Source organism: Oryctolagus cuniculus, chromosome 21, assembly GCF_964237555.1.
Source record: "Oryctolagus cuniculus chromosome 21, mOryCun1.1, whole genome shotgun sequence".
In the NCBI taxonomy this organism is placed as follows: domain Eukaryota; kingdom Metazoa; phylum Chordata; class Mammalia; order Lagomorpha; family Leporidae; genus Oryctolagus; species Oryctolagus cuniculus.
Genome location: NC_091452.1, coordinates 13,804,497 through 13,819,155, shown reverse-complemented (window position 1 = coordinate 13,819,155; position 14,659 = coordinate 13,804,497). Strand labels below are relative to the sequence as shown.

General features: G+C 55.4%; 1 protein-coding gene across 2 annotated transcripts in view; it reads left to right on the top strand.

Moving 5' to 3' along the window:
- The window catches only part of KSR2 (kinase suppressor of ras 2), a 435,190-nt gene that overhangs the window by 343,787 nt on the left and 76,744 nt on the right, over nucleotides 1-14,659 (top strand). For both annotated transcript variants that reach the window (XM_070065978.1, XM_070065979.1), the window contains exons 10-14: nucleotides 4,015-4,183; nucleotides 8,737-8,778; nucleotides 9,394-9,466; nucleotides 12,271-12,319; nucleotides 14,189-14,556. In XM_070065978.1, the coding sequence (XP_069922079.1) occupies nucleotides 4,015-4,183; nucleotides 8,737-8,778; nucleotides 9,394-9,466; nucleotides 12,271-12,319; nucleotides 14,189-14,556 (701 nt within the window). The remainder of the gene's footprint in view (nucleotides 1-4,014; nucleotides 4,184-8,736; nucleotides 8,779-9,393; nucleotides 9,467-12,270; nucleotides 12,320-14,188; nucleotides 14,557-14,659) is intronic.

Genomic DNA, 14,659 nt, shown 5'->3' with positions numbered 1-14,659 from the left:
AGTGAGAAGCAGAGGGAGGGGGTATGGGCGTGGGGCCTCCGTGGCAGGGGCGCTGGCCAGTCCAGTATCAGAACTGTGACATTGAGCTACCGTCCCTAAGGTGTTCTCAGTGGAAGGATAGCTGGCACTCCGAGTCCTTTCTTTTTTTTTTTTTTTTTTTTTTTTTTTTTGACAGGCAGAGTGAATAGTGAGAGAGAGAGAGACAAAGGTCTTCCTTTTGCCGTTGGTTCACCCTCCAATGGCCGCCATGGCTGGCGCACTGCTGCCGGCGCACCACGCTGATCCGATGGCAGGAGCCAGATGCTTCTCCTGGTCTCCCATGGGGTGCAGGGCCCAAGCACTTGGGCCATCCTCCACTGCCTTCCCAGGCCACAGCAGAGAGCTGGCCTGGAAGAAGGGCAACCGGGACAGAATCCGGCACCCCGACCGGGACTAGAACCCAGTGTGCCAGCGCCGCAGGCGGAGGATTAGCCTAGTGAGCCGTGGCGCCGGCCCGAGTCATTTCTTAGAACTACATGCAAATGTGCAAGGACCCCGGGAAGTCCAGGTACAAAAACACAGTCATCAGTATAGCCGTGACCGTTTGTGGGTGGCAGTGTGCCTCGGTGCCATAGGAAGAGGGCATGTGCACACAGCTCATTTCAAGCGCACAGCAGATCTGTGTTTGTGGCCCACGCTGGAGATAAGGGAAGGCTGAAGCTCCCAGGCAGGCGGTCGCTGAACCACAGGCCGAGTGGAGCAGGCTCCAGGCCAGGTGTCTGTTGGGTTTCCTCTTCTGCCCTGCCCTTCCACGCTGCTGGCTGCTGGCTGGGCTCACCCTGGAGGCCAGCAGGTAAACACACCTGTTGACAAATCTAAAGGCTGTACGGACTTGCTCTTGACCTCCTGGGCTTCCTGCGGGGTAGACCTCTGTGCAGTGGCCAGGTCCAGTGGCCACTCCCAACTGGAAACAGATGAAGACGCTCCTGGGAGCCGGCCAGCTGAGCTGGGTTGAGGGACGGGAAGTCCAGGCTGCAGGGAGTTGCCGCTGGCCCACATCTCTGGCCATCTGGGGAGGGCAGGAGGCCCCAGAGATCTCGATGCTGTGGGCAGCACCAGTGGGCCTTTTGCCTGCAGATGCACAGCTCTCCCACCCCTCCTTCCTTTCTTCCTTCTGCAATTCCTGGAACACCTGCTCGGTGCTAGGTCGTGTGGCTGGAATAAGTAGGCCTTGATTCCAGCCTTCCCGGATGATGACGTGATGGTGAGAGGATGGGTACGGTGATGAGAGCTGGTCTTGGTGAGGGTCTGCTCTCCACACACAAGACTATCCCTGTGCTCGTTGATTTAACAAACAGCCGGATATGCACTTACAGGTGCTGCCTGCTGTTGTGAGTGCCCTATACGCATGCCGCGAGTACCACTGAGTTGTTCTTCATGGCCGCCTTTATGCCATAAATGCTATTACTGTCTCTCTTTTACAGACCAGGAGAATGGGCCCCAGAGAGGCTAACCTACCTAAGGTCACACAGCTAGTAAGTGGAGGACAGGATTCCAACCCAAGCCTCCAGCTCCAGAATCTCCCCGTTAACCACTGGTCTGCCCTGAGCCTCGTTCTAGGCACTGAAATGCGATGTTCTCTGTACTCCTGGAGCCAGAGTGCAGAGAGTCAACATAATTATACATTGTATAAGCCAGAAGCTGATGCATGCTGTGGAGAATACAAGAAAGTAGCGCAGGTTAGGGGAGTGTTGAGGCTGAACTGGGGTGGGTCTGCGATTTTAAATATGGCAGAAAGGGTGGACCACCATGCAAAGGTGACATTGGGAGAGAGGAATGAAGGATCTGTGTGTGTGTCTGCAGGAAGAACAGTTTGGGAAGAGGGAACTGCTTGTGCATAGGTCCTGGGGCAGGAACATTCCCAGTAGGTTCCAGGATCCATGCATTAATTTTTTCTTGCTGCCACTTGGGACACCCTCATCCCGCATCAGAGGGTGTGAATCCTGCCTCACTACAGATTACAGCTTCCTGCTAATGAGCACCTGGGAGGCTGCAGGTGATGGCTCAAATACTGGGATCCCTGGCACCCATGTGGGAGATCTAGATTGAGTTCTAGGCTCCTGGCCTGGCCCAGCCTGGGCTCTAACAGACACTTGGGGAATGAACCAGCAAGTCAGTATATCTCTCCCTCCCTCCCCATCTCCCGCTCCCTCTCATAAATACATAGATAAAATTTTAAACAACTTCAAGGTTTATAACTGCACTTGTTTATCATCTTCCAGCCCCGGGGCTCCGAGGTCTGGGGGACAGAGTCGGAGGGGCCCGGCGCTGTGTCACCCCAGGACTTGGGACAGACCTCGTGCCTGGTGCTGTGTCACCTGAGGTCTGGCCGGGCTGTGCTCCTTCCTGCTGGCTCCGGGGCTGAGTCCACTTCTAACTGAGCGCGCTCGGTTCCTGGCAGCTGTGGACTGAAGGCCCCACTTCCTCGGAGCCTGAGCACTGGGACTGACCTTGGCCCCTGGTGCCGCCTGCATTCCTTCTCAGGCCTCCCACAGTAGGGGCTGAGCCCTCCTGATTCCCCCTCTCTGACTCCTGCTCCTGCTGCACAGTTCTGACCACAGCCAGAGAAAGTTCTCTGCTTTCCTGGGTTCCCGTGGTTAGATTGGCTCCGCCTGCATAATCCCTGAAGAACTCACTGTGTGCAGCCTCCCTCTCACCCTATTCTGTGGCATAGTCACACATTCCTGGATGAAGGCTTGGAAATCTTTGATGTAGGGTAGGGGCATTCTGCCTACCACGTTCAGTAGGGGAGCAGACAACCAGAGTGGAGCGAGCTGTTCCGTTTGCTGTGGTTTTAGTAACTCCTGGTAACCTCAGTCTGAAAATACTGGACAGAAATTTCTAGAAATAAATGGCTCCCAAGTTTTGAATGTGGCAATCAACCCTCTGTCCAGTGTATCCCTGCTGTATATGTTACCTGCCCACTTCTTAGCCATTTAGTACCTGTCTGGAGTATGGAATCCATTGTCCCAGTATTGCAGTGCCTGTGTTGGGTAGTCTAATGCTGTTAGTCCCTTTTTACAGTGTACAAAACTGAGGAATGAAGAAATGAGCATCTTGCCCAGGAATCCTGGGAAAAGAGGTGGCTATGGGATTTGAATCCAGATTCTGCTTGTATTGATTTCCTGGCATTGCCACAACAAATGACCACAAACAGTGTGGCTAAAACAGCAGCAGTTTATCCTTGTGTGGTTTTGGAGACCAGAGATCCAGCGATCAGCAATCAGAACAGCAACAGCTGGGGGCTCTGAACGGGACCCTGGTCCTTGCCTCCGTCCCAGCTCCTGGGGGCTCCTGTGATCCTCGGCTTCCGGCTGCACCACCCCAGTCCCTACTCCATCCAGCACATGGCTTCCCTCTGTGTGTGTCCTTCTCTGTCTCTCCGAAACGTGGTCATTGGATTTAGGGCCCACCCTGTTCCAGAGTGATCTGGCCTCAAGATGTCTGTCTTATTCATATCTTCAGAGACCCTTTCTCCAAACAGGATCAGATTCTGAGGTTCCTGGTGGCCATGTCTCTTGGGGGGGACCCCATTCAACCCCCTGCACTGCTCTCTTCAACACACCTAAGCAGGGCCACGTTTGAGCCTGGTCCCAGGTGCAAGGAGAGTCCATGCTGGTTCCAATTGAGATGTGGGCACGGACGCCGAGGGCTGCTGGCTCTTTAATAAACACTCAGCAGGAGAGGTGTTAGGACGGGAAGAGTTCTCTGGGCACCGCAGCGCAGGGTTTTCCGGTATCAAAGAGGCGGAGGGCACGTGGCTATCTCCTACACCGGTTTCATTAACGTGGTAACCTTTCACTCGGGAGTCCAGGCAGGGACGAGAATTTGACTCTAAAAACTGCTGCTTCCATGGCTGCCTGTAGCCAAGTGGGGTGATGACTGAGGATGCTGGGGCGGGACCCCCCTGGCTCGGCACACTTTCTGCTGTGCCTCTGCTCCCTGTTTATTGTTGTTGGTTTGTTTGTTCTGCAGGACCACATCCCTGTCCCCTACCAGCCAGACTCGAGCAGCAACCCCTCGTCCACGACGTCCTCCACGCCCTCCTCGCCAGCACCTCCCCTCCCCCCCAGCGCCACGCCGCCTTCTCCCCTGCACCCCTCCCCGCAGTGCACCAGGCAGCAGAAGAGCTTCAACCTGCCAGGTACCTGTGCGCCGCGACAGAGGCGGGGCTGGGGGTCCTGCCAGAGCCAGCGTGGGGCCAGGCCTCGCTGGAAGGCGGTGCGGGGTTTCTGAAGCCTGGCCTGGGTTGGGCCACGTGGGCTCAGGAGATGGTTTCTGTCTTCCAGAGCCCTCCCCTCACACCACCCTCTCCCAATTCCCTTTTACTCTCATCACGCCATGCCTTGGTCTTCTCTACTTCCTCGCTGGTTTAGCGTCTGCCTCCCCACCCAAGGGGCAGCTCCCAGAGACAAGGAAATGTGTGTGCTTCCTTCGTTCTGCACCCAGAGACCAGCACACTGCCCACTGCCCACTGCCCGCTGCCAGAGGCACCGATTAAGTGCTGAATGAATGAATGCATGCATGCATGCATGAATGAATGGACAACCTGAACTTTGTGCACTGCCCACGGCTGTGGTTTTTTTCCTCAAATTGTCCTCATGGCCCTCAGCCTGTATCATCCACCCATTTGGTCAACAGGGACTTACTGAGCATCTACTGTGTAGCAGCCTGGGTACCGGGTAGTAGGTACGGAGCCGTGAACAAACCAGCCATGGCCCCCGTATTTGTCATCTCCTGCTGCCACTGTAACAAATGATCACGAAAGTCAGTGGCTTCAAACAGCACAGATTTATTACAGTTCTGGAAGCTGGAAGTCCAAAATGGGTTTTCCTGGGCTACAATCAAGGAGTCAGCAGGGCGTGGCTCAGGGTGAGGTTCGAGGGGAGAATCCATTTCCTTGCCTTTCTGGGTCCTAGGGGCTGCCCACGTTCCTTCTACGCAGCCCTTCCTCACAGCATCCTCAGCTCCCATGATCCTCTCTCTGTCTGTCTCTGTGTGTGTGTCTCTCTGTCTCTCTCTGTCTCTCTCTCTCTCTCTCTGACCCTCCTGCCTCCTTCTTCTCATGAAATCATCAAGCCCACCCAGACGAACCAGGCTCATCCGTCACCTTCCCTCCCTCACATCTGCCAAGTCTCACTTGCCGTGTAGGGAGATGTAGTCACAGTTCTTGGGGACCAGGGCAGGGCCCTCTGGCAGACAGGAAGTGACCGATGACCTGCCCAGACTTTGTCTCTTAGTGGTGCAGACAGATTTTAACCAAGCAAACGTACACAGGGTCTTCATAAAGATCATGGAGACTGCATGCGATGAGAATACAAGGTAGGCATGGATTCCAGACCCTTTTCTTCACGCAAATAAGTGTATCCTGCAATTCCATTTTTCCACGAGCTTTGGGAAGCGCCCTGGCACATGGGAAAGGAGAGCTAAGAGTTGTGACAAGAGCTGCGAAGAGGAAGAGCAAAGCTGTGAGCAGAGTCCAGGCGAGGACATGTTTAGGTGCAGGGGTCAGAGGCAGCTGAGCACTGAAGGTCGGGGCATAGGACGGAGGCCCAGGAGCCACAGACAAGGGGACACGGCCAGTGGAGACTCACAGCTGCAGGGGAGAGGCCGGCTGGGCTTTCGATTCTGTTTAAGATTCCGTGGGATGCGATGGAAGGGCTTAGGCGGAGGGTGCCTGGGTCCCCCCACCTTCCTTCTGGAAGACTGCTCCGGCTGCCCTCTAGGGGATCCTCAGGGGAAGACTTGGGGCCCCGGAGTGTGCAAGCTCTTCCCAGGTGACCTGTTGACCCCTGTGGCACTGTGTGCACCAGGCCCCGAGTCTTCACCCCTGAGAGAAAGCCAGCAGCCGCCCAGCTCCCCGCAGCCCCTTCGCGGGTCCTGGAGCCACTTCTGGCTGGTGTCCACCTTTAGCAGGAAGAGCACTGGGTCTCCCAGTGGTGTCTTTCCTCCACTCTGGCCACTCATCTCCCCTGTGCTGGTCAACCCAGGGGGGCTGAGGAGGGGGCTGGCCTGGGTGTGCAGGCATTTGGCGGGGGGGGGGGCCCGCTGCCTGATGCCCCACCCTTCGCGGACTCTCCAGGGGTCCCAGGGCCTGATGCCCTGCCCTTCGCAGACTCTCTGGAGCGCCTCCGCTCCCTGTGCTCATCTCCTCTTCCTCCACAGAACAGAACCCCCGCCCAGCCTTCCTTGCAGATACCGAATCCCAGTTGCAGACAAGGGATCGGCCAAGCCTGTGGAGAATCCTGAGTAGTTTTTCTTTGTTGAACTTTAGCCTCTTGTTGACCACCGTAACGACTGCTTGCAAGGAAAACACTAGATCCGCAGAGAAGGCCCCGGAGTCGTGGAGGCTGCTTCTCTTCGACCTGGAATCAGTTGCTTCTTGTCCCATTCACCCTGTTTTCCTGAACCAAAAATGTGTCTGCTTGGACCCCCAACTGCTTGAGATGACCTGGAATTGGACTGAGCCAGAGTCTTCTCTTGTTTTATGTCTGATAAAAGAGTTGATTTGTTCCACACGTGTGGGATAGATGTCAGTGGTAGAAGGCGTAAGAGCGAGGAGTTTGGGATCCTGCGATGCTGGAATTCCTCTCTCTCTAAAGAGCTTCTACGTTCTGCTGGCCTCAATGGGAGGGAATGGGCTCTGCTCCCCCCAAGGAAATGACTTAGTTCATGGCATGATGCAGTCGTCCCCTAGTTATAGACTGTTCTTATCTTAAGGGAGCTTAGCCAAAGGCTTTCTTGTTCCTCTCCATGAATAGTCATCTCAGTATCCAGGGGGAGTGGGTGCACACCTTCCTGGGATTCCCAAATGCAAGTCTGCTCCAGCCCTTATCCGTGTACAGAACGGCACAGGGTCTGCCTGGATCCTGCACGATCCTCTCGTGCCCCTTACATCGTCTCTCCGTTACCTCCATTCCTAATCTCGTGCCCCTTACACCATCTCTCGGTTACCTCCATTCCTAATCTCGTACACCTTACACCATCTCTCTGTTACCTCCATTCCTAATCTCATACACCTTACACCATCTCTCTGTTACCTCCATGCCTCTATAAATAGTTGCTGCGCTGTATTGCTTAGGGAATGATGGCAGGAAAAGTCAGCACATGTTTAGCACAGATGTGATTTTTGATCCATGGTTGGTTGAATCTACAGATGTGAACTCGTGGATACGCAGGGCTGAGCTCACTTACTCAACACCCCCTAGACACTCTGGTCTCCTGCAGTGATGATCCCAGTCCTATTCGGAAGAGGCTTTGGTCATTCCCAGCTCGCATGCATGCGCAGTGAGACTTGCTCCAGCTTTTACAAGCACCCCAGACTAGCGAGGATTCACTCCCTACAGGGTCAGCGTCTGCACTCTTGGCCACCATCCCCGTGCTAATCCCTGGACGGGCCCCTTGTTCTAGCGTGTTCCTGGATGAGACCACATTGCTTCTAGAAGTGGCCTCCCAGGTTCACTCCTAAGGCCTGCCGCCATCGCTGGCTACTTCATTTCCATGGGGATGTAAAGTTCTGCGGGACCTGCTCCAATGCCTCCCAGCCCCCTGCTCAGGCACTGAACCCTGATGAAGTCAGTGTAACCTGAGACGCCTTCCAAGTGGCCAAGGCCCTTGGTCTGCAGTGGGTAGGCTGGAAGTAAAATGAATTATCAGAGAATCAGTAGAGAAGCCTGGGAAATCGCCTTTATGTAATTGTTTTCCTAACAAACAGGAATTAATTCTTTCATTTGGCAGACAGAATAATTCCCCCACCCACCCACGCACCCACCAAGGAGTCCATGTCACAGTTCCAGAATCTGTGAACGCGCTTCTTCACCCTGTAACAGAGCTTTGCAGCTATGGCTGATTTACAGAGCTTAAGGTGGAAAGAGCAGTTTGGATCCCGCAGGTGGTCCCTGAATGTAGTCACGGACGTCCTCATGAACGTGAAGCCAGAAGGTCAGAGGCAGTGGAAGTAGTATCAGAGCCACGGCCACAATCAGTTGGAGTCAGGGGACTGTGTGCCAGGGAATGCGGGTGGAACTTCTGGGAAGACAGGTGTGGGCTCTCCCTGGAGCCTCGAGAAGGAAGCAGCCTGCCTTTAAGACCTGGGCCTTTAAGACTCTTTGGAGAAGCCTGATCTCCCCACTGTCGGAGGACCGATGTGTGTTGTGTTCAGTCCCTGAATCTGTGACCGTCTGTTACAGGGACCAAAAGGAAAACTAATACAGCTTAATGCAGGAAGAAAAATGTTAAAACACAGGAAAAGCTTACAAGACTTTTTAGAAACCTACTATAATCACTGAGCCCAAAGGGAAAAAATTCGTACCTTCAATTATGGCTTTACAGACATTGTGTGTGTGTGCGCGCGTGCATGTGTGTGCATGTGCGTGTATGTGTGTGTGTGTGCGCATGTGCATGTGTGTGTGTGATTACCAGAAATGGTTTTGTGCTCAGGACCCCTCTCTGAGCTGGAGTGATCTGACGGTGGGGAGTGTGAGGTGTCAAAAATGAGAGGATTGGCTGGCATCCTTTCCTTCTGGTTTCCTTACTCATGGACTCAGCTCCTTGTAGTCTGGCGTGTGCGCAAAATTGTGGAAACTCTTGTGGGTGGACAGCGAATGGCCCCGTGGTGGCCGTGGGAGCCCAGCTGGGCCTGTAGAGGCAGGTCCTGGGTGGCGCGCACTCACCGTGCTGTTCTCTCTGTCTTGCAAGCATCCCACTACTACAAATTCAAGCAGCAGTTCATCTTCCCAGGTGAGTTGCACGTGAGCTGGAAACAGCCCCATCTGAACAAACCCTGCCGGGGGCCGGAGTTGCTGGGATGAGAGGAGGGGCATGTGGCTGGGGTGCACAGGGTCCGAGAGGGTGGTTGTGGAGTCCCCACAGCACAGATAACGGTTGGCTGTGGGAGTGGGGGAAGGTGAGAGTGAGAGGGTCGCCTTTCACGGCAGGAGGGGCAGGAGTGAACGGGGACCCAGAGCCCCACGGCAGGGCAGCGATGGCCAGAGGGCTTGGGTTGGGTACTGAGAAGCTGTGAAACCCAGCAGGGTCACCATCCCTAAGGAGGCTGGGCAGTGAGGAGGACTCTGAGACGGCCCATAGATGTTTCCTGGCCACGTGCATGGGCGTCCTGGGGGCCCTGAAGTGGCCCAGGGGGTATTCTGATCAGATGCCATCCAGATCACCATGCACCTGGGCAGGCAGAGCCCAGGAGGTTGAGGATGGGAGAGAGGGCATTGACCAAGCCCAGGGACCCGTGATCTGGTGACCGTTCTTAGCTGCCATGCCTGCCAGGAGTCGGGCCTCTGGGGTTGCCTGTGCACTCCACATTTGGTTTCTGACTGTTCACTCTCTCTCCCTGCCCCTCAGATGTGGTGCCAGTGCCGGAGACGCCAACCCGGGCACCCCAGGTCATCCTGCATCCGGTGACCTCAAATCCAATGTAAGTGGGATGGAGACCTCCCCCCCCACCCAGAGCTTCTGAGCCTGGCCCTTTGGGCCGCACACCTTCCTTGTCTTCTTTCTTCCTCTTCCTGGAGTTGGAGAGGTGAGAAGCAGCAGGACAAGCACACGGGGGACAGAAGGACGTAGGGATGACTCTGATGAAGAGAAGGGACCCCGCAGCCCAGGAGGAGAACAGCATGTCCTGGGAGGCGGCTCTGCCTCATGTCTCTGGCCCTGTGCCTCTGGGGGTGGGGTGGGGGGGCAGACTATTTCCTTAGGATCCCCAGACCCAGGCCATAGCTGAAGCTTCATGAAAGGGCAGCCCACGTTACTGTCCCCCTTTCAGAACCTGTGATTGAGGGTTCTACCAGGGATCAGCAGAGCATAGCCCACGGGACCAATCCAGCCTGCCGCCTACTTTGATAAATCGAGTCTTACTGCAGCACCATGTTGCCGCTGGCTTGTTTTCTCAGTCAGCACCAGAGTTGAGTGGTTGTCATGGAAATCGCATGGCCCACAAAGGCGTAAACAAATGTATTTACTGTCAGGCAAAAAATGTGCTGACCTCTGATTTATCCCATTACAAAGCTAATGTAAGCTAATTTTGGAAAACTTGAACTATCCTGTGAAGAAGGAGGGGGAAAAGACTGGCTCGCTGTCCTGGACCTGTGAGAACGTCTGTGTGCTCTTCCTGCTCGTATTTGGCTAAGCTGTGATCCACAGTCAATGCATTCTCTCTTTGTCTTTCATGCTATTCCGTTGCAGTTTTCCTGGTATTCTAGATTCTTCCTAGACGTTGGTTTTTCATGACTGTCAAGTGTTGTGTTGATGCAGAATAATTTCTTTAGCCATTTCTCACTTGCTGGATGCTACACTGCTTCCCGGGTTGCACTGTTGTAAACCACACTGCACTGAACACCTCCATGTGTAGCATCCTGAGGCACAGACCCTCTTCCAAGTGGTCTGCTGGTTGTGCACCTTAATTCCTTAGGTGGTAACCAAAGTCTGGGACACACTTAGGATCTGACCACTTTCCCAACTCTCATTTTACCCTACTTGGTTTTCCATCTGGCCCCCCCAATGCTCTGTCCTTCCCCGTCTCTGTTATGGACTTTGTTAAAGACCCAAAAGACACATCTCTGAAATCAGACAAGCAGCAGCTTGCCAGGGGATCCTGTGAGGACATGGAGCCCCCGATCACTTCTCTGCTGCACATATACAGTGATCCCACAATTTGTGCAAGACAAACTCCAGGTCCTTAACTGACAGCCAAGGACTGCCCGTGAGAACCAAAATCAATAGCTGCTCGCGATCGGCTTAAACGTGCATGGAGTGATGGGAACTCACTCTGCAGAGAGGAATGATCGAGTAGCCCGGGCTGCTGGAATCACTTCTTGATGTAAAGAGAATGGGGCAGCTGCAGTGGTGTAGGCAGGACAAGGGACTCCAGCCGAGTCCCCCCAGGGCATAGGCCCCCAGCCTAGCCGCTGCACTGAACAGGGTTATTTGGCCCTCCCCAGCTGGCCTAGAAATAACTGGTCAGTACAGCGGCCCTTCAGTGTAGTCATTCCCGTCTCTAGCCAGGCCCCCTCTCCAGGAAGTAGATTGACTGCCAGCGGGGAGGGGTCAGGATAGGGAAAGAGCCATCAAATGAAGAGGTGGATGGGGAGAAGCCACTGACATCCACTGGGGACATAGAAGAGGGCGTGGCCCCAGCTCTGCTGTGCTGTCACAGCCCTGTCACTGCCTCCCTGCTGCACTCCGCGCCCAAGTTCAGAAATAGAGCCCCCAGACACCCCTCGGATGCACACTGTGCCCGACAGCCCCATCACAGGGCGCTCATGCCAGGCCCCTCACACCTCGGTACATCCCCGGCTGTGGCATCGGTGCACAGCCCTCACCTCCCAGCCTGCGTGGCAGCTGCCACACGGAGCCTTTCCCATAGTACCCAGGCAGCTCTCACATGCACACAGGGCACCCCTCATGTGCACTTCCTAGAACACAGCTGCGACTCATGAGCTCTGAGTTCACTGCATACTCACTCACACCTGCGTCTTCCACACTCACACCTGCGTCTTCCACACTCACACCTTCGTCTTTGCACTCACTCACACCTGCGTCTTCCAGTCCAGCGCAGTCACCTCTTTCAGTCCCACCTACCCTGATTCCAGAGTCCAGTTCAACCACTGAACTCCCAGACACATCCAGGAATTCTCTCTCCTTGGAAGGTCTGCAACAGTCCACGAATTCAGTGCATCCCCAACGTTTGGCCCTCACCACTTTTAGCCTCTGCTCACAGTATGCTCGCACTTGCTTTGGACCCTTCAGGAGTCATAGAATATTCCTGAAAGTCAGGAGCAGTGTCAGTTTCAAGTCCACGTTTAAGAGCCTAGTGCTGTTCGCCCCATACTATTCTAGTAGACCTGTTGAATGAATGAGCGAATCGTGAATGAGCAGACAGACAGACATAAAGATCCTTCCAGGAGATTCCAGATCTGAGCGAACTTTACAGATCGAATTAATTCTTTCCTAGCCAACACCTATTGCTCTGACGACTCTTCCCCCCATGGCAGTCAGGCCAGTTTATAAGGAAGCTGCAAGATTAGTTGCAGTCAAAGCAATGAAGAAAACAGAGCCCTGAGCGAGGTTACGGATTATGTGAGACACGAGTGTTGAAATGAAATGCAGAATAAAGGCTTGGTACTGAGAACTCCCATTCGGGGGTTGTTCGTCCACAGCTAAGCTCGACACCTGGGCCTACTTTTTCACCTGTGGGTCACATTTATTTTTCTTTCTTTAAAGCTTGGAAGGAAATCCATTACTTCAAATTGAAGTGGAGCCAACCTCGGAGGTGAGCACTGGACAGCGGCGAAGCAACTTTTTCCAGGGGCTGCACAGAACTCGGCAAAGCCAGTTGATGTCCGCAGTGACGCAGAGGGCTGGGGGCGGGTAGGGGACGCGGTGGCCCTATTTGATGAATGATCAAACTCCAGGACGATTAGCCAGCGGCAGCCCCTCCCAGCCCTGAGCCTAATGGGCCATTATATGGCGTGCATCACGGAAAAGCCAGTTGTGCGGAAGCTGGCGAGAAATTTGCATTCCTAGTTGAAAAATTAGCTCAAGGCGGGGTGACGTGGAGGGTGCTGTGCCTCGCTGCCTTCGAAAGAATATGTGGGAGGAGGAGGGGCCCTCGGGGTACGCAGAATGGTCTGGGGCTTCTGCCCGTGCCGCTGGAGGAATCGATGAAGTATCCTGGGTGAGAAGCCTGCAGTGCCCACCCCTCCGCTCTGCTCACTGAAAGGAGTAATTCAGGCTTCCCAGAGAAAAAGCACTTCCTCCCCTGGGACTGCTGAGGTGGCTGGAGCAGGAACCTGCGAGCGGCCCGCGTTCCCTGTGTCACTGTCCCCACTGGGCCGCACAAGGCAGCTAGCATGGGTGGTTTGGAGGCAGGAGGACCTGTTCTCAGGAGGTCACCTGCTCAGGCCCGAGGACCTCCAGGAATCCCCCTGGCATGGGCACCTGCTGATCCCACATTCCGGCAAAAGAATCCCAAAGGTGGGCACCCCCAAGGACAGGTCTCCCCTAGACCCCGTGCCAGTGCCCTGCTGGGGAGGTGGGTCCCTGGTCCCTGAGCAGTTAGCATGTAGCTATAGTGGGGGTCACGCCTAAGGGGACCTGAGCCAGGTAGATGTGAATGGTGCCACTGCAGATTGTCAGTCCCGGCCGGCTGATGTTTCTGTTCAGTAGATTCGAGTGGGGCTCGGGAGTCTGCATTTTCTCAGGCGCCCCCTGAGATGCAGGTGCTGGGGTCTGTGCACAGACTGAGCCGGCCTTTATCTCAAGGAAAGCCTCACTCTGCCCCCAGGGGCAGGTCTTACTCCTTCCACTTGACAGTGAGGAGAGGCAGGCTCACGCAGGCGCAGCAGCTTCTCCAAGGTCACACAGAGGCCGTGTTCCAGCTCACACGACCTGACCGTGAAGCCCATCCTAGTAACCTCTCACTCGCTCGTCTCCCACCCTCCCAGCTGCTGTGGGACCCTCGGGCCTCTGCTGTCTCCCAGGTTCTGAAACATCAATTCCAAACTCCCGGAGCGGGGGGAGGGGGAAGCAGTGGTTGTCACCAGCATGTCACGCACAGGTGTGCGGTGGGCCACACCTCGGTCTGCTGTCCTTATTACCTGCACGTGGATAGTCAGGCAAGCATGTAGACCAGCAGGAGCACCGAAACCCAAACCTTAGTCCCTCTGCCTGACCGACATCAGGGCACTTCCCGTGGTGACCAGCCGTCCCAGTCAGGGTGCGCCTGAGACGTAGGACTCCCGGTGCTACAACCAGGAAAGTCCAGGCAGTCCCATAGCAGTGCACTCGCTGTGCGCCTCAGTTTCTCCCCCTTAACACACGAGAGGGGGACTAGCGTGATCTTGCCGTCTGCCTCCACGCTGTTGTGAGTGGGGGCCAGAGCTCCCCAGGGAAACAGGTACACAAGGGGGGTTTCTGAAAGCTCACAGAAAACAGAATTAAAAGATCAGTTTATCATGGTGCAGAAAACACCAGGGGGCTGCACTCATCGTCTTTCCAAAGACCCCTTGTCTACGTCCGCAGCAGCTGCCAGCGCACGGAGAGGCGGGTCCAGGCCTCCACGTGCATGGGCACTCAGCGGGACCCTGGGCAAAGGGCGGGCAGCAGCAACAGCTCTGACCTCTCTCCGCCTCGGCCACAGAACGAAGAGGGCCGCGATGACGCCGAGGAGTCGGAGGATGACTTCGAGGAGATGAACCTGTCCCTCCTCTCGGCCCGGAGCTTCCCGCGCAAGGCCAGCCAGACCAGCATCTTCCTACAGGAGTGGGACATTCCCTTTGAGCAGCTGGAGGTCGGCGAGCTCATCGGGAAGGGCCGCTTCGGGCAGGTGTACCACGGCCGCTGGCACGGCGAGGTGGCCATCAGGCTGATCGACATCGAGCGGGACAACGAGGACCAGCTCAAGGCCTTCAAGCGGGAGGTGATGGCCTACAGGCAGACGCGGCACGAGAACGTGGTGCTGTTCATGGGCGCCTGCATGAGCCCACCCCACCTGGCCATCATCACCAGGTCAGTGCTTGGGGAGCGCAGAGCTCTGCCTCTGTTCTGGCCAGCAGGAGGGATTTCAGGGAGTTCATGGAAGAGTGCAATTAAGACAACTTCAGTTTGGCGC